At 43.5% G+C, this 18,145-nt stretch overlaps 1 protein-coding gene across 14 annotated transcripts in view; it reads right to left on the bottom strand.

The window, feature by feature from the left end:
• The window catches only part of Med12l (mediator complex subunit 12L), a 265,230-nt gene that overhangs the window by 2,963 nt on the left and 244,122 nt on the right, over positions 1-18,145 (bottom strand). For 9 of the 14 annotated variants that reach the window (XM_074059704.1, XM_074059705.1, XM_074059714.1 and 6 more), the window contains 6 exons: positions 17,049-17,099; positions 11,645-11,734; positions 9,903-10,132; positions 8,311-8,467; positions 6,511-6,588; positions 242-323 (listed from right to left, as the gene is read on the bottom strand). In XM_074059704.1, the coding sequence (XP_073915805.1) occupies positions 242-323; positions 6,511-6,588; positions 8,311-8,467; positions 9,903-10,132; positions 11,645-11,734; positions 17,049-17,099 (688 nt within the window). The remainder of the gene's footprint in view (positions 1-241; positions 324-6,510; positions 6,589-8,310; positions 8,468-9,902; positions 10,133-11,644; positions 11,735-17,048; positions 17,100-18,145) is intronic. The other 5 variants (XM_074059708.1, XM_074059709.1, XM_074059715.1 and 2 more) reach the window with 3 other exon arrangements.

Genomic DNA, 18,145 nt, shown 5'->3' with positions numbered 1-18,145 from the left:
ACTGCAAGACAAAACCGAACCAGGATACCTGTCCTTTCACAGGGGTCCCCAGAAGAAAAGAAACATTTCCACGGCCACTGAATTTAAGAAAAAGATTGGGACTTCTCCAGGAAAGGAGGTATTTAAACCCAAACCCAAACAGAATGCCCTGGACAAAAACAAATGTGAATGGTGCGGAGGACACAGTGCCACTTGCTGCTGCTTTCCTGGTGCCACCAGCTCTGTTGGGCAGGGTACTTACTAGACAGCTGTTTCTGGAGCTGCCGCACCAAGGCGGCCGTCTGCTGCTGCTGCTGGGTCTGCTGCAAGCCTTGCCTGGGGAACTGCAAGTGCAACAGGAAAAAGGATGAGTCAGCCTTGGGCCACACCTGGGTCAGAAAGCCTGTCATGCACAGGCTGCAAGCAAAGGCACTGTGCCCTTTGCACACAGGTTGGTTTTCATCTACACCCTGGTAGACACCAGTAAATAACTGAGGTGCCCCACCTATTCAGGGACCCACACTGAGCAGTGGGTGGCCTTTACTTAGGGGTCCTGATGGAAGAAGGGTCCACACTCTGGCAGTTCAAAGACCTTTGTCACCTAGCCCTTCTCCAGTTGGCTACTAAGTGTCCCAATATCATGAGCTGTTTTTGTTGGCAAAATGAAAACTCCCCAGGCAGGGGATTTGTTCAACTCTAGAGACCTTGCTGCATGGGGGAAAGAATCTGGTGGGCAGAGCAGGGCCGCAGTGAGGGCTCATCTAGGACTCACCTCCCAGCTGACAGAGCGAGGTGGGGAAGCTCACTGCCAGGGCCATGTGTGCGGGGTCTGTAGGAAGAATCAGGCCTGAGGAGCAACACAGGCAGCTATTCCCTGGTTCTAGCCATTAAGTTGATACAGGAAATTGTGGCGGTTACGCCAGTGAGAGAGAAAAATCAGTGTGTGGTAGAAGCAAAACCTCTTTTGATCAGAGTCACTGGTGGCACCAACGTCAGACTTACTTTTCCTCCCCCAGACCCCTTCTTTCTGCCTGGCTCAGTTTCTCTGTAATAAAGGAGTCCCCTGATGCAGCCTTTCTCTGTCACACACTCAGCACTGCACTGTGCTGTGAGCCTTGGTCTGCCTGTGCAGGGGCCTCCCAGGAGTCCGGAGGGAGGAACAGAGCTAAGCTTTGTTGTCTTCTGGTTTTGCCGATGTCCTCCACGGTGGGTCTCTCTTCCTGGACAGCTCCTGTCAGGGGCCAGGACTCCCCACCTCCCTTCTGGCCCACAGGGCTTTGGTGCCTCTCTCACATCCTCACCGGGGTTTCCTGAGCCTGTCTCCTGTCTTTGAGGCTTTTTAAAGAACATCATCCTCAATTAACCCAACATGAACACAGTATCCCTCTCCTCAGAACTGGACAGTGTGATTGACATGAGAATAGCCCAGGATTACACATAGGGTCACCAGGAGATAAAAACACAGAATGCCCAGCTAAATGTGAATTTCTGATAACAATGAATAACTGTTTCAGGTCACATACTGCACTCAGCCTAAGTATGTCCATCGTAACGTGTGAGGTGTACAAATATTCACTGCTCACCTGAAACTCACGTGTAATTAGGAATTCTGTATTTTATCTGACAATCCTAATTAGAGGCATTACCAGGATGACTCTAGTAAAACTGAGTATTTGTCACCACACCTGGCTCATCCGTTTTTCTACCTCTAGCCAGTGAGTCACGTGAGGACAAGACTGGGCCTTTTCATGGATGTGCCCCTAGCATCTAGCTCAGCCACAGAAAAATATAAAAAAAAATAATAATAAAGATGAATGGATCAGAGGCATGCCTAACCCTGCAGTGACTTCAGTTCCCACCACCCTCCTCCACCAGTGTTGCTGTTTCCACTATGCAAACAAAGCAGGGATATCACAGCTCCCCACCTTCTATTGTCCAAATTAAGAGGGAAAAACCGAAAAAAATCGATTTATGTGGAGAAGCCAGTAAAGTGGTGCTTTCTCCACAATTCAACTGTTTCTCTGCTTGTTCAGAAAAATTACCCTAGCCATGCAACCTCTCAAGTTCTTCCACCAAAAATCCAGCAACATGGTCCAGTGCTGCCACCTGCAATCCCTATGAAGCAAGGCCCTCTGGAAGCAGGGACATGCTTGGTGTGCCCCAGCGTGCTCCATAGTGGGTGGGGTGCTAGTCTCTATGGCACACACTATGCAAACACTTGCTGAATGCAACTGTGACCATCAGCTGACTGAGCAGCTGAGCAAGTCAGGAGCGGTGGCTGTGTCACCAACACCTGGCCCCCCTTGGTTAGACAGGTATCAACCAAGGTTGAATCAGTGCTCATCGCTCCTCACAGCCACTAGCCTTCCTCTGCTGACCAGGAGCAGGAACTGGATCTGCTGGAGAGGTTTACAACAAATACGAAGGCAGATCTTAGGGGGACTAATAAGGAAAGGAGCGAAGATAACAGAAGGTAAAAGGAAATGCAAAACTTTTCTTAAAATTGCCAAGGCTGTGAGCTATTGTTGCTATAAAGACGTATAAATTAGGGAGCTTTTTTCTTGTACTTCTATTGTGAGAGGAAGACAGTAGCCTCAGCAGTGCTATGGCTGAATCTGGCAAAAGTCTGCCTGCGGTGGCAGAGCAATAAAAGCGGTCAACTCGCAGCTGCTCACAAAGACAAACGTGGCCGCATCACAAACTTGAAAGTCTACACATCAAGTACGCCAAGTCAAAGTATACCTCAAAAGATTTACTGACCTTCCTGTAACTTCTAATTCTGAAACCTAACATTCTCCGTCTAAACACTTTAAGTTTTAAAAACATTTTAAATTTCCTAGGCTGTCTTAAAACTTTGGACTACAATTGCTGCTTAGATTACAAAACAGTGCTCTAAATATAAGACACCGTGCTTCTTAAAGGACCATTCAAAGCCTTTAGCAAAAAAGAAAAAAAAAAAAACTGTACAAAACCTACTGTCCATTAAAATGACCACAAATGAAGGTTTCCCCTCCGTCTGCACAGTGAGCAGACGGCCGCATGCCGTGACCTGAGAAGCTGCTCAATCACCTGTTGATTTTAAATTGCCTGTTAAGCCAGTGAGTGAAAAACCCACCTTAGAAGTGAGTGCCACCAATATTTACACACACCACATTTCTCACACAGTCCCACAGCTATCAGACGAGTAAGCCCCGCTTCTGAGGTCTGCCTTCGTTTTAGGGGACCACGGGAATGCATGCCATCACTAGGAATTTTGAGGACAATTTCTGCCTGGGTTCTAATACACCCAGTTTTGTAGCAGAATCAAAATGTTTTTTGTTTACCCTACACAAAAAGTAACTATTACATTTCAGGTATTTGGCACTGATACTCACGTGTAATCATGTAGCATGGCTCTCTAAGAATAAAAATTACTTTTATACCATAATAAGTATTTTATGTATTTTTCATGTATTATGCTATAAAACTAAAGTAAGATTAGTAACAGGTGACTAAAAAGCCAAAGAAAAAGACTAGTGGGAAAGTTCCTGCTAATGTTTGGTCAATTACAAGTGTTGATCTAAGTTTTTTGTTGAAATTATTAACTATTTTAATGAGGATATGTGACCACAAATGAAAGCCAAGTCTTCTCAAAAGTAACACAGTCTTAGCATGGCAGTTATACATTTGTGTGATTAAATGTGTAAATTTTAAACATATAGAAAAGATTTATAGATTAAACATAAAGCTAAATGCATAAACAAAGATTTTATTTATCTATGAGCACCTATTGCCTATATTTCATATATGCAAAATTTACAAATCTGAATCAAAAGTTTAAAAGTTAAAACGTGTAAAATACTGTCATGTATTAGACAGTAATTATAGTGCTAAATTTACAGTTTGCTTTTTTGTTAGAACAGGTATTGCCCAACCATTTCCTTGGTAGCAGTTGCTAGCAAAAGAAGCTGTAATTCTCAAATTATTGGGTTCCTTATAATTACTAGTCAAGAGCCCATTTATGAATTTGTATTATAATTCTCTGAAAAGGTGTAATTATATGATACTTACATCCATTAGTACTTCACATAATCCCTCAAGTTAGAAGAGCAAGTCTTTGTTTTAAATTCGAGAGAGGAAAGGTTAAGATTTGCCTGGTCAGCAACAAACACTTCCACACTCAAGGTGACATAATTTGCAGGCACATTATGTTTTGGCTTTCTGTGAAAATACCACCAGAATGATTGCTGCACACAGAAAGAAAAGACTGAAACTAATACAAGTGTTTTTTTTTGCCTGTTATAATAATATGCCCAGTGGAAAGAGAATTTTAAGTGACCAGATTCACTGAGGAAAGTTGAAGAATTTAAATAGATCATTTTAAACTAAGGTTCAAATGTCAGACTTCATATTTAAATAGGACTTCAAGACAGACAAATGTAAAGGAAGGGAAAGTTATTCCTTAGAATGCCAACTATTAAAAACAGAGAAAAAAAATCAAAGTTTGGAGAAATGATTATTTTCCCACTTCCACTGCAGATATGGATTCAGGCAATAATAATTTAGCAGGAGTAATAGTCGTGGGCAGAGGTCTGATGAGTAATAAGTCAGTCAGACTGGATCAAAGGATCCCCACCGATGATTTACAAAGAGGCAATCGGTAGTGTTATGGTAGAAGTACCGATCAGATGCCTCCCACGCCAAGGACTGGAGTGGTATCTGACAAAGCATCAGCAGTGGTTTTGTGATGTCCCTGCCCCAAACGGATAAGCTGATGCTAATCACGATACTCTAAGCAGCTAAAGCAGACTACGCAACACTGCAAAACCAATATCCCATACAGCTTAAAAATGGCCTCATCTCAAAGAGGAAATGGAAGGTAGGCTTTGGACACGGCCCACATCACAGGTGAGAAAGAGACAGGAATGCAACATACAGCATGGTGGGCTGGACCCAGGGAGAAAAGACACAGAGAGCATGTTCTGCAAGAGACTCACAGCTAACAGTACTGTGTCCAGGTTAAGTTTCCTGATTTTAAGGATTACAGCCAGTTTTTCTAACAGAATATCCTTGCTTTGGGAAAAAGCAAACTGAACTATTTAGTAGTAAAGAGGTATATGTTTGAAATTTGAAATTTATCCTACTGATATATAAGAAAAAAAGGCAAAGAGGAAAAGGTAGAGAGAGAGCAAATAATAAAACCAACGTGGCAAACTATTTCATAACAAGTTTTGTTCTTGGGTAACATTCGGGGCAGGAGTCCCTTCTGCAGCGTTTCTAAGAAATACTCAGCCATACCTGCTAGTTCACTTTTCATGATAGAAAAAAAAAAAAACAAAAACCAAAGACAGGCATCCAGAAATGTCAACACATTGCCTCTACTATAAAGAGGGTTTTTATAGAGCATTGCAATAAATTTCACAGATACCTTAATAGGAAGGATGGGAGAGAGGAAAAGCTAGACCGTGATGAAGAACTGGGAATTTGAGCTCAAACTGGCCAAGGTAGAGAAGATGTCCTGCTCTGGCCAACCTTGTTGTTAGCAGAGCTGTCTGGGCCCCATTCATCAACAATGTGACTCTGCTCTGACCCTTCGAGGTGACCTCGGGACCCAGCTCCAACCCTCTGGGATACCTTGGGATTCTGCTCCCACCCTCCATGGTGACCATGGGACCCCACTCCGACCCTGCGAGATGACCTTGGGCCCTGGCTGTGACCCTCCTAATGTTCCACCTCCTCACCACGCTGCTTATCTTCAGTAGGAAGTTGTGAAACCATCTTTCAAACCTGGCAATGAGCACTGTCTACACCGGGGATCTGCAAAGAGAGACACACCTGTGCCCACTGGTCTTAGGTAGATGTCACACTGCTGAGTTACATGGAGAGCCCCTGCTCCCTTCTGTTTCCTTCCTCCTAAGTATTTATTTTCACAGATATTCCCAATCCTACGTGGAAAGTGATGTGGTCTCAATGATAGCACAAAGTGCTTCTTTTTAAAAGATATTTACTTAAGTAAGTGGGTAACAACAAAGGAGGGAGATGGCACTTTTGAATGACTGAGGCTCAGAGACTTTGATGCCACACTTGGTATTTACGAATTTGATTTATGAAGCTGGAGAAGTGAGGCCTGATTATAAACTGCAAGAGAATTCTTACAGCAAACACTTGACTGGCTGAAAACGGAGTTTATTTTACATCATTAAAGACTGAATTTCAGAAAGGACTCCTGTGTTCTCCAGCTATTGTAAAAATCAAACAAGAAAAAAAATCTCAGTATCTATGCTAAATCATCCTAACAAACACTGCTTAGAAAAAGAAGAATTTGATATCTCGATGTAAGTGTTTTAGCCCATGGAGCAGTCTAAAATTTTCTAAAAAGGAAAATGGTTTAACTTATTAAACTCCAAATATTTATTTGTACTTCTCTATGAAAACAAAAATAGAGACAATAAACAACTGTGAAATCCTGATACAGCGCTAGGGAAAGCTGCTGGGGAAATTTAGGCTCACGAGAACACAACCTTCCTTTAAAGAAACCCACGCGGGCCTTACCAGAGGCTGCTGGGGCTGCACGGCCTGCAGTGCAAGGTCCTGACTCAGAGGCTGTGAGGGCTGCTGGGGCTGCTGCATCTGAAAAGTGGAAAAGTGTTATGCCCTCCCAGACGAGGGGTGCCACTTGTGAACTCCCTTCCCCCAATCACCTTTTATCTAATTCTGTCACTAACATCGGGGACATGTTCTCAAAATTATGTCACTGTCTCAACACTTTAGGAGTGGACTTACACAAAAGCAGCCACTCACCAAACAAGGACTAAGTATAATTCAGACACAGGAACAAATCGCTTTCCTTTTCCTTTGGCCATACTTGGGTTTGAAACTCAGGGACTTGCACTTGCTAGGCAGGTACTCGCTCTACCACCTGAGCTATGCCCCTAGCCCTTTTTGCCTTTTTTCAGATGGTATCTGCCATTTTTGCTCAGGGGTAGCCTTGTATCTCAATCCTCCTCCTATCTATGCCTCCTGCATAGCTGGGATTACAGACCTGTGATATCATGCCCACCTAATACTGGATTGAGATGGGGGGTCTCACTGACTTTTTTGCCTGGGCCAGCCTTGAACAGCAATCTTCTTGAGCTCTGCCTCCTGAGTGGCTGGGATTACAGACATGAGCCACAGCACCCAGCTGCAACTTGTTAAATATCTTGTCAGGTCAAAAATTAGTATGCAACTAATGGCATCCTACAATTGTGCAAGTCAGCTCAGTAGAGGATCTGTGCTGTTTTTGTTCATCATGGGGTCCCTGTTGACCAGAATTTTGTAGACCACACTAGATTCAGACCTGAAACCCATTCTCAGGGGAGGTATATTTTTTTTCCTCCTTATCCAGTGTTCAGGTTGAGACAAGCAAGCTCCCTTCCTGCTCCTTTCTGAATGATGGAGTCCTTTCCCGCTGACCTCTGGCTCAGAGTGTAGCCCCTGGGCACCCAAGCCTCACCACACTCCCCCATTTTTGTTTCCTTCTTTCCTCATAGTACATAAAGTAAGTCTGAACTCAGGTTGGATCAGTGATGAGAGCTCTCTGTACAGTCTCTCCAGAAGTCCCCAATCCAGTAACAGGATGCTTAGTAATTACGAAATAAAGGTGGCTTGTCAGTAATGAACACGACAGCACAAGTGCACAAGTGTGTGTGTGTGTGTGTGTGTGTGTGTGTGTGTTTATGTGTTCCTCCATCTCCCTCACCCCCACCCCATGCTGAGGATGGATCCAGGGCCTGTGCACACTAGGCAGGTGCTCTACCACCGAGTTATATCTCCAGCCCATCTATTTCCTAATAAGGAAATTAAGACAAGAATCTGTCAAGGGAATGAGCTCTTTTATCTAGGAGTTGCAAGTATTTACATCGAGTAACAGAGAAATATCCCTTTGAAATAGCTCATCTGTGTTTTCCAATACCATAGCTGAACCTGACCAAAGGTGTCACAGAAACAAAGTTTTGAGTTAGACTTCTAAGAAACTGATAAAAGCCCAGTTCAGTTTCAGTGCTTTTTTCCCTCCTAAATATGAAATTTTGCATTCAAATTGCAGACCCTTGGCCAAACAGTGACTGGGTAAGCAGAAGCTCAAACTGTTAAATAAGGCATCCATCTGCTCGCCTGACCCTTGACCCTTGTGAGAGGGAAAGGAGGCTCTGTGAAGAGCCCTCTCCTACCCCACCTGGTAGAAACAGGGCAGGGGGAACTGAATGGAACCAGCTTAGCTCCAGGTGTCAAAGGCTCCAGGCTGGGTATCACTGCAGGGCTGCACTGCCGGGAAGGTGAAGGCAGCTCCCTCACCTCCCTACCATCCCCTACCTGGACAAGTCTCTGCTGCTGTCGAGCTTGCGGCTGTCTGGGCCTCATGGGGTCCTGAGGCAGGGGCGTGGAGGGGAGGCTGGGATGTGCAGCTGTCAGCACAGCATCGATGCCCCCACCCACCAGAGGGCTCTGCTGCAGTGCCTGATGGTTCAGTCTGGAGAAGAACAACAACCTGTCTTCAGGCCCAGGTGTATGGTCAGCAGCACGTCCCATGTATCCACAAAGAAACTGTGCAATAATCACTTGCACAATTCAAATAGAACAGGCCAGAGGTGAAATGACAGGTGTGAGCATTCAAGACAAAGAACACCATGCACACTTTTAAGGTACAAGAGTAGTCAGGTAAAAAGGCCCTTCAAAACACTAGTTTTTTTAAAATTGACAGTAACTGAGCATTCAATGCAGAGCAGGTGCTTGTGAAGGTCTTAAAGTATTCCATGTGCTCCCCACAATCCCCTTGGCAAGCCAGCAGATTTGCTATCCCGCTTTAAAAATGGGGGAACAGAGTGCTAGAGATGGAACTAAGTTACTCAGAAAGCAGTGGCACAGGTAGGACTTGAAGGCAGACTCTTGTCGCTTAAATTTTATTTAAAATTTTTAAAAAATTATTTGAACCCAGAATTGCTGATCTCTCAAGTTCTAGTTCTTGAGCTATGCTTCTCAAAAATGCTTCCTGGGAGCTGCTATGTGCCACAGACAGTGACATTGGCAGTGTGCTGCCATCCCTGCAGGGTGACACTTGGCGAGAAAGTTACTTCTTCTGGACAGCACTGTGCAACAGAGTTGTGCATGGCAAGTGGAACGTGCTCTAGCTGTGCTGTCCAGTGGGACTGTGCTAGCAGGACTAGGGCCATAGCATTCAGTCTCAGTGCAAAACAAAGTTAGGGCTCCCTGAGCAAAAACCAGTACGAACTTCATGAGACCACAAAGAATCAATCAAATCTCACAACAGCGCATGTGTGACTGTGTGGATGTCACACACCCTCTGAGGTGGCCAATGAACACTTGAAATGCGGCTGAGGAGCTAAGTGTTAAAGTCAATTTCAATTCATTTTTCATTTATCTAAATAGCCATGTGCAGAAAGCAGCCACACCAAATAAGGAGTTCAGTTACAGCCCATGTCTATCGTGACCATCTGGCCAGCCACTCCTGAGTGGGAAAGGTGAATGCTAAGTTATGGCTAAGTTATGCTCTGCTGGGTACCACGCACTGAGCACCGACATCAGCAGCCTTACAGTGCATCAGCAATTTCAGTAAGGCATTGCTAACAATAAACAATACTATCCTCTTTTGGATACTTTAAGAAAACAAACAAACAAAATCAATTTCCTTAAAAGATGGAGGAGTACCAGTATCATCAACAGATATTATACACACAAAGGAAGTGGTGAGTCAAAATGACAGGGTTCTTCAGTGAAATAAACAGGCATTCCTTGTTTGGAATCTCTCTCTGGATGCTACCAAAAGTGAGATTATATGCAAATATTCAAGGTCATTAAAAACAATTATAAAGCACCACGCCCAGAAGCAGCATAACCAACCAAACACTGAAGTGTGCCACTGCAAGCAGGAATGCCACAGGTATCACCTCTGAGAGCCGGCCACAGGCTGCAGGTATGGCGAGGCCTGCTGCTGCACATAGCCGGCTGGCTGCTGCTGGATCTGTCGGAGTCTCTCCATCAGCACAGGGCTGGAATGCGTGGCCGGATAGGCCCTGGCACTGTAGCCGGGAGACAGGACCATGCCGCCAGCCTGCTGCTGCGCCGACTGTTGCAAAGGCATCTGTGTTCCATACATTGTATAGCCCTGGGGCATGGTCTGTGGGAAGGCAAGGGGAGAAGTCAGTACCAGGCTCCCACCACTAAGAAACATGGGCCAAAGGCAATCCCGTGGTCTACCGAAGGCAAGGGGTCAAGTCAGAAAGCTATGGAATGATTTACCAGCAATTTCAACTGAAAAATAAACAAATCTTCATTTGCTTAAACTAGTATTTAAGATCAGCTGCTTGTTGTGAGGGCAGCAGGCTGTGTTTCCAACAGAAACACACAGACAAGCGGCATACAATACGTTCAGTGTGCTGATAGTACTGATGCTCACAGGATCCCAAGCATCACTGATACGACATCTAAACTTACAAGAACAGGCTCCCATGACAAAGGCGGTTTAAAAGAATGGGACCAAACCTCTTTGGGTCTGATGACTGTGTCTGTAGTAACTAACCAGTATCAAAGAGCAAGATGAAACCAAAACAATATCAATACAAGGAAGAGAGGCACAAGTGGTGACTGTTCACCACTCTCGTGACTTGGTTGGATCACAGCCGGTTTCAGGACCCTACTGATCACAACCTGAGCACTCCAGTATTTCTACTCAATATTGATATCTGAGTTCTCGAAACCTCAACACCGTAGGCTAAAGAAAAGCTGAGGTTCTCTAGATCAGCAGACACAGTTCACAGAACAGAGGGCTGACTAGAGACAGCGACCACTGATCTGTGAATGCTCAAAGCACCCCATCTTAAGGTAGTAATGGGAAACACTGCCAGCAGCAGCAGCAGCAGCCCCAACAGGAGTCTTGCAACAACCCTCTGCTCCTGATTATGACAGGAATGAGGTAAGAAATAGGGAGGCAGAACTAGCAAAACCATTAGAACACACAGCTCAAGCTCCACATTAAGGCGAGTGTGTCCTCTGTTGAGTGTGTGCCATGCCAATTCACAGGCTGTCTTAAATCCTGGCATCCTTCATCTCTGCCTTACAGTCAGGGTGCCAGAGCTCAGAGGAATGGGAACTGCCAGTAGTGTGCTGAGGTCAGCCTCCACGCCAGCCATTGTCTTGCTTTTCTACCTTGGTTCCTCAGCGAAGTTCTTTGAATCTGACTATTTCAATCATGAATCACTTTAGATGCTACAACATAAAAGACTTCAAGCATTTCAAGATCTACATCATTAATATAAAAATTTGAGTTTATTTATATTTCTAATTCAAGAGTTTCCTAAAAATGTTTTATGCTCCTTAAATTAATAAATCCTGGGACTTGCTCAACAGTTACTGGTATTGCTTTTTTGAAATGTCAACACATAGAAGTAACTACATTCTGGGTCCTACGGGGGGTTTATATCCTATTTCCTTGGTCTCCTCCTTCACATAGAGTATTAAAAATCTGGGTGTGACGGTGCATACTGGTGCATAAGGCAGGAGGATCTCAAGTTCAGGCCAGCCTGGGCTACCTAGTGACACCCTGTCTCAAAAAGCCAAAAAGAAAAAAAGTACCCAATAAACAACACACGCACACAATATCCCCCCCTCTCTATGAAGCATACGTGGGTACCTGTGCTTGCTGCAGCCCTGAGTACTGGGGGAGCTGAGGGGAGGGCCGTGCCTGGGCAGCAAAGAGAGCAGCCTGGTCCCCTGGCTGGCCCTGGAAAACAAAGCCAAGGCAAGGGCTGGATTCAATCTGCTGGTCAGTCTCCCAGTCACCCACCCCCAACTCCACCGCACAGAAGCAGAACTCAGCCTGCCACACTACTTTAAATGCTGCTTCTCAGGTCCCCATGTGTGTAGACTGCTGAACTTTCCTTCCTGAAGACCGTGGACACGTACAACAATAACACAGGCATCAATGCCACCCGAAACAGCAACACTCTGCTTAGCCCAAGGCTCTCGGCAAGCTCCCAGGTGCTCCAGGGTACAGATGCCCCTCTGGGTGGCATGTGTCAGTCCCCTGAGCCTGAAATCTCCAACCACAGGGCTCAACCACCCTGCACCCACAAAGGAAGAAAAGCATGTGGCACATGCGAGAGGCATACAAGCATTTCATGACTTCTTAAGGAAGTCTCTGCACAGGGATCTAAAAATTACCTATTCACTTAGGTAGTCAAGGAAAATTTGGTACCTTCCCTTCACAAATTCAATAACCAATCAGAATATATTCAATTTATAAAAATGTGTAAGTTGTTAACAGCAAATACAATTCTAACCAACTAACTGTGAAATAAAACCAATTAACATCTGTTCACCAGTCTTACCTTAATACAGGTTTTGGCTTTAGGAAACTAAATATATTGGTAAGAGTGGCTGTATGTGTATTTCATGTTTTAGTGGAAGCTTGCAGTAGCAATCACAGAAAGAAGCCCAGCCTCTAACCCTCCCTGGGTATCCCCAAGACTACTCCTTATACAAAATGAGGTTTACTATGGAGTTCTTTTACTGTTATCTGATGACAGACATTCTCATTTTAAAAGCACTACATTTTTGAAAGTGCTACATGAAACTATTTCACTGTCCTTGGGAAGTAGTGTAGATATTTCTAGCAAGGAATAAGGGATCACTATTTAGTTTAGGAGGCAGAGCACCAACAATTATTAAGAATGCAACAGAGCTAGGGTCCAGGCTTCTCCTCCTCGCTCCCACTTCTCACAAGCACCCTACACAGGCACTGTCCCCAAGTTCTTCAGCCAGAAACTCTGGCTTACAGAGCCCAAGCAACTTCGCAAGTTCATCCAGCCAGACCTGCAGTGCCATGACCCAACTCCAATGCTCGGGGCTCTTTCCATTGGGAAGAGATACCGCCATGTGCACCATTAAGGATTAATATGTTTAAATACTCATTGTATGTGCTTATTCTTAAGGACATACAGCATCTTAAAATCACCCCAACAAGAAGCTTGAAGGAGACTCTACTGAGGCTTGACAATGAGATACTGAACCCAAACATACACATCAGCAATTAAGTCCTTTCTCTGACCCTCTCATAATCACCTATGGCCATTTATGAAGCTTCATAAATTTACCCATGCATGCGCAAAACACAAATTTCTAAGTGTAACTCCTATGGTGTCTTGGTATTCTCTGCCAAGAATCTAACTTTCAGCACAGGTTCCATGAAGACATCCTCACTGAATACACATCTGTTTCCATGTGGTTGGCACTAAGAAAAATCACCAAAATTCTGTTTGTGAGGTCATGGGAGAGCCTAAACCTGCTCTCCCCCAAGTATTCAAATGGATCTTGATCCTCCAAAGACCATGCCTGGGAATCATGAAATTAACCAAATCTTTAAATATCACTATTGAAACCTACACTCCTTGACATCAGCATCTTATAAGGTCCCTGAAACACACGGCGTGCTTCTTTGTGAGGACAGATACACAGATAACACCACAATTAAAGAACAGAAAACCGTGGGTCAGAATCTTGGGACCAATAGGTTGTCCGTAACACTCGGGCCCTGCTTTGGATGTGACCCGTATGTGATGCTGCATACAGCTGTGAAACATGGCCCTTCTCTAGTTCTTCCAAGACCCCGTGGGACACACTATGACTTACATGGAGTGCAGGAGAGTAGGACAGTAACACAGTGCATCTGGCTGCTAGCAACACCCTTACTGACAAGTATTAGTTGAGATCATGAAGACTTTTAAAATGTCAACTACAAACTATTTTCTACCCCACAAGTCACAAAACTAGCTTTCAGGGAAAGGTATGGTGACTTTAAAAACAGCAGGGAGAAAGAAATAAAAAAATTACAGCTTTGACACTCTCAGATTCATGCCAACCCTTTCCGTGCAAAGTGAGCCATTTGCATACAGATATGCTATGTTCCTTCCCCACCGCAACTCTTCCCAGCACTGCGATATGCGTTGCCCTGAGAAAATCACATACACCCCAGGCTGGCAAGCGTTCCCCAAGATGTCAAGTACCCCAAACAGAAATATCCCCATCTCTCCTGCCAGACTAAAACATACCGCTTTTTTTTTTTCCTCCAGAATGCCAGAAACACATTGTTTCAAGTTGCAGAAATAGTTAAATTCACTGAGGAAAAGTAAGAAGAATTCTTACTTGAAAGACTTTACAAACGTTAAACAAGGACCACATTGTGGGGATGAGGGAGGAAAACTAGAGACAGAAAAGTAGTAAAAGACTTAATGTCAGTGGACAGGTTTTAGCTGCTTTAAACCAGGAACAGAAGGTATGATGCACCATCCAACTGGATGGCCAGGACCACAGGACAAGTTGGGACCATACCCAATAGGCTGGGACAAATAGTCACTTTGCCTATCTGTTATTGGGGGTGCACTGTGACATCTGCAAAAGTTCTTTATTCACAGCTGAATTCACTGAAAGCATTCTAGGCTGTATGTCATTTATTTTTAGTCAGTTCTCAGCAGTGTCTGGTATACAAAAAGAGATAGTGAGAGGTGCTCAGTAAACCTCTGTTGGAAAGAACAGATTGAGCGAGCCAGGTCACTTGGGATTTCTATTTTAGCAAAAATGAATTTACCAAGTCTGTTCCAACCTCCTCAGTTTTCGGCAACACAAGTTTTTTTTTAAAATCATTTAATTCGGTGAGTGTGAGTGGCATCTATCACCAGCCACATTAGAATCTACAAAATGTCTTTTTTTTTTGGCCTGTGTTAATGTCTATATTTATTCTACTTGACTCAAACAATCAGAGGCAACACAAACTGCTTATTTAACAATGACAAGGGAAGGACAATCTACGAAGCTGGTTTTTGTTGGATTCCTTGTGTGTAGTCAGGTGCCATGTGACCCTAAGCTCATCACTGGGAGAGAGTGAAGACACGTGTGCCTGCTGGAGCCCATGGCCTGCATGTGCAAAAGGAAGGCTACAAATGGGGTGTTGTGGCAGTCATACTAGTCCAGCCCTACATTGCTACCTGAGGCAAATTCCCACATGTGGTCTCTTCCACATGAGTAAATTCCTGCATGTGCTTCCTTCTACATAAGTCCTACATGTGGTTGGTGTCTTCCACGTTTCTGGGTCTTGGTCTCTTCTCCATTGGCACCCACACTCTGTCAGTCAGGTGAGCACATGTGAAGATCTCATCCTAAAGGAGACTTGTTTGCCTACAGCGAGCAGTCAGGAGGCATTTCAGAATTGGTGGTTTCTATCCACTCAATTTATTAAGTAATGATGTCTTCAATTAATTAGTTGCTTTGTCATGGCGTTTAAGGGCTGCAAAGAGACAAGCTCTATCTGGAAAACCAAAGTCAGATTTTGTGATTGTTTCTGAAAATACTGATTTGGGAAAAATAATAAAAGGCACACAATGAAAACCAGCATGTAATGTTTTATGACTCATCTAGCAGAAAGGTTTTCATTTATGACTCCTGGTTTGGAAGCTACTAAGTGCCCAAGGCTCAAACACCACACGGTGTGAACCAGAAGGTATGGTCATCACACCGCGCTCTTGTTGTTTTGTTTGCAGACAACTGACACAGAGAAAATTCCATAGTTACAAAAGTCCTGATGACCACTTATACTTGACATGTTTATAAAATTTTCACTTCAAATACAATTTGAGGTAAAATTAACTCCTAGAACATCTTGATTCCTTCTAAAACAAACAGATCTCCAACAGTAACGAACCTTTACAATACACTGTAGTATACCTATAAATGACGAATATGACAACTGGCTGAGTATATATTTGCTAAATTCCTAATATGGAATGAGGACTGTAACAACTGGTTGAGTATATATTCATTAAATTCCTAACATGTGAGAATTTTAAAGGAAAATGAGGGTAAAAAAGGCAGCAAAGATACACATTCCATTAATTTGAATAAATATAAAAAAAGAACCTTCTTTTGACGTGAAATACTTTGGGAAACAGATTTTTTATTTGTAGTGAAACTTTTTTCAAAAAATGAATGATTGGTGCAATGCTTTTTTTACTGAATGTCATTTTCACCTGAACAATAAATGTCTTACAGCAAACATAAGCTGCCTCCAAACCATTTCTAAATTTGAGTTTAGTTCAAGCTTTTAAATGGACAAAATCCTCACCTGCTCTCCATATACCATAAAATGCCAGCAAACACTGGGTATTCTCACAAAAGTTTTGAACTTCTTCTGAAACAACTACTGGAGAAATTGCCTATGTGATGAGCAGTTAATCACCTCAGTCTTCAAAGTCTGAAAATCCAGTTGAGCACATTTTCAGCAGTGTGCAGAGAACATTACTCATGAAAACAGCAGTGAAGCAGGTTGACTTACATTCATATCTGAGATGATGTATTCTCTTTTATGCTAGTGCTCCTGGGGTTTATGCTGTGGGTTGGCTACCTGATACAGAAACCTATAAGCAATTTAATGCAAAACATGCATTCTTAGCTAGTCCAGGCAAAGCGTTAGAGTTAAGTTGTTGTAACATGCATGCACAAGACCTATGTTCAAAGAAAACATCTCTGTACCGGAAAGAAAACAGAGATGACGAAACGTTTTGTTAAGAGTCTGGGAACAGCCAGCAAGTGGGATGTGATGAGAAGGTAAGTACATAACATGGTCCCATTACCTTCACTGGCCCATAAACCAGCATGCCATGCACTCCTCCACAGTGACATCAGTTACTGCAGAGAGAAGCAGGAGCTCAGGAAGAGACAGTTCAGACTGGGACCGAGATGAAGATGCAGGAACTAGCCTAAGCTCCCGGGAGCCAAACACATGTATGATGAAAATCATGAGGTGATCACAGCGGGAAATTTTGAGAAATAAATCCCACTAAATGGAACATGGTCAAAGCATTCATGGTTCTGCATTACAGTCTCAAACATAAGCCAAGTAACAGAGAAATGAAGACTGTAATTATTACCAGCTATAGAAGAAAAGCCTGCTTCTCATTTTGATGTAGAGAGGGGTAATGCTATAAAAATTTACTTTAAAAAAAAAAAAAGGAAGAAAGAAAAAGGAATGACAGCAGGGGTGTTACCATTATGTTGTCAAAGTCTTCCAGAAGGGAGACAGCAGAGTTACAGAAGTCCTACAGAAAGGGGACAGCAAGAAAATGGCAGACAACACAGATAAGATTTTTCAGCCTGATGATGCAGGTAGCCAAAATACATACAAAATATTTCATTTTAAAACAGTGCTTGAGGGAATCAACATTTTATTATTTTATATGCAATGACCTTGCTATAGACGTGGACATGGACAAACACAGTAATAATCATACAACAGCAAAGCACACCCAAAGGTGAGATGGCGATGTAAAGGAAGCAGGGAAGACCTCCAACACCAAGACTTCCTCCACGTAAGGAAAGTGGAATGCAGTGTGAGCACCTGCCTCCTTCCCAGCGAGGTCCAGGCAGGGCTCAGGACCACTGGGTAACATTAGGAGATGGGACTTGGGGAAAGTGAGTTGGTCACATGTGGTGGGAGGATATCACTGGAGAGCTGCAGGCCCAGTAAAGGCAAGCAGAAAGAAAACACCCCTTCCATCAGCACAGCCGACAGCACATAGGCACTCAGTGCAACACAGCACCATCACTGTGCACCCTAGCAGGGATTCTGATCTATGAGAGAGCAGTTGAATGCCCCAGAAAAACTGCTTTCAGAGAAATGATTTCATCCCCTTTTCTTTTCTTTTCTCTATTTTATTTATTTATTTATTTTTGGTAGTTCTGGGCTTTGAACTCAGGGCCACACCCCAGCCTGTCTAGTCATTTAAAAAAAATTGGTTTCCAAGGGATTATTGTGACTAAAATATTAAAAATTTCCCTGAGTTCTAGAGACAGACAAGAAGCAAAGGACCCTCAGAAAACGTGTTTTACTATACTGAGGTTTAGGATAGATGGGAGGAATTTCTTAAGCAAATAGTATCACCATTTTAGGTACAGGTACATAAATCACTGCAGTTTTGGTCTAGTTTCAACAGACACCTTCAAATTAATGGTTTATTTTCTTGCCCCGCCACCCCAATCTTTTGCCTTCTCTCACAAAAATCAAGCAATGTACACTATCCTATAGAGAACTGAATTTGCTTAATCATAACTCAGGGAATGAGAAAGATAGCTTCCTCCTCACTAA

The sequence above is a fragment of the Castor canadensis genome, chromosome 17 (assembly GCF_047511655.1).
Source record: "Castor canadensis chromosome 17, mCasCan1.hap1v2, whole genome shotgun sequence".
NCBI lineage: Eukaryota > Metazoa > Chordata > Mammalia > Rodentia > Castoridae > Castor > Castor canadensis.
This window is presented reverse-complemented; position numbering and strand designations above follow the sequence as displayed.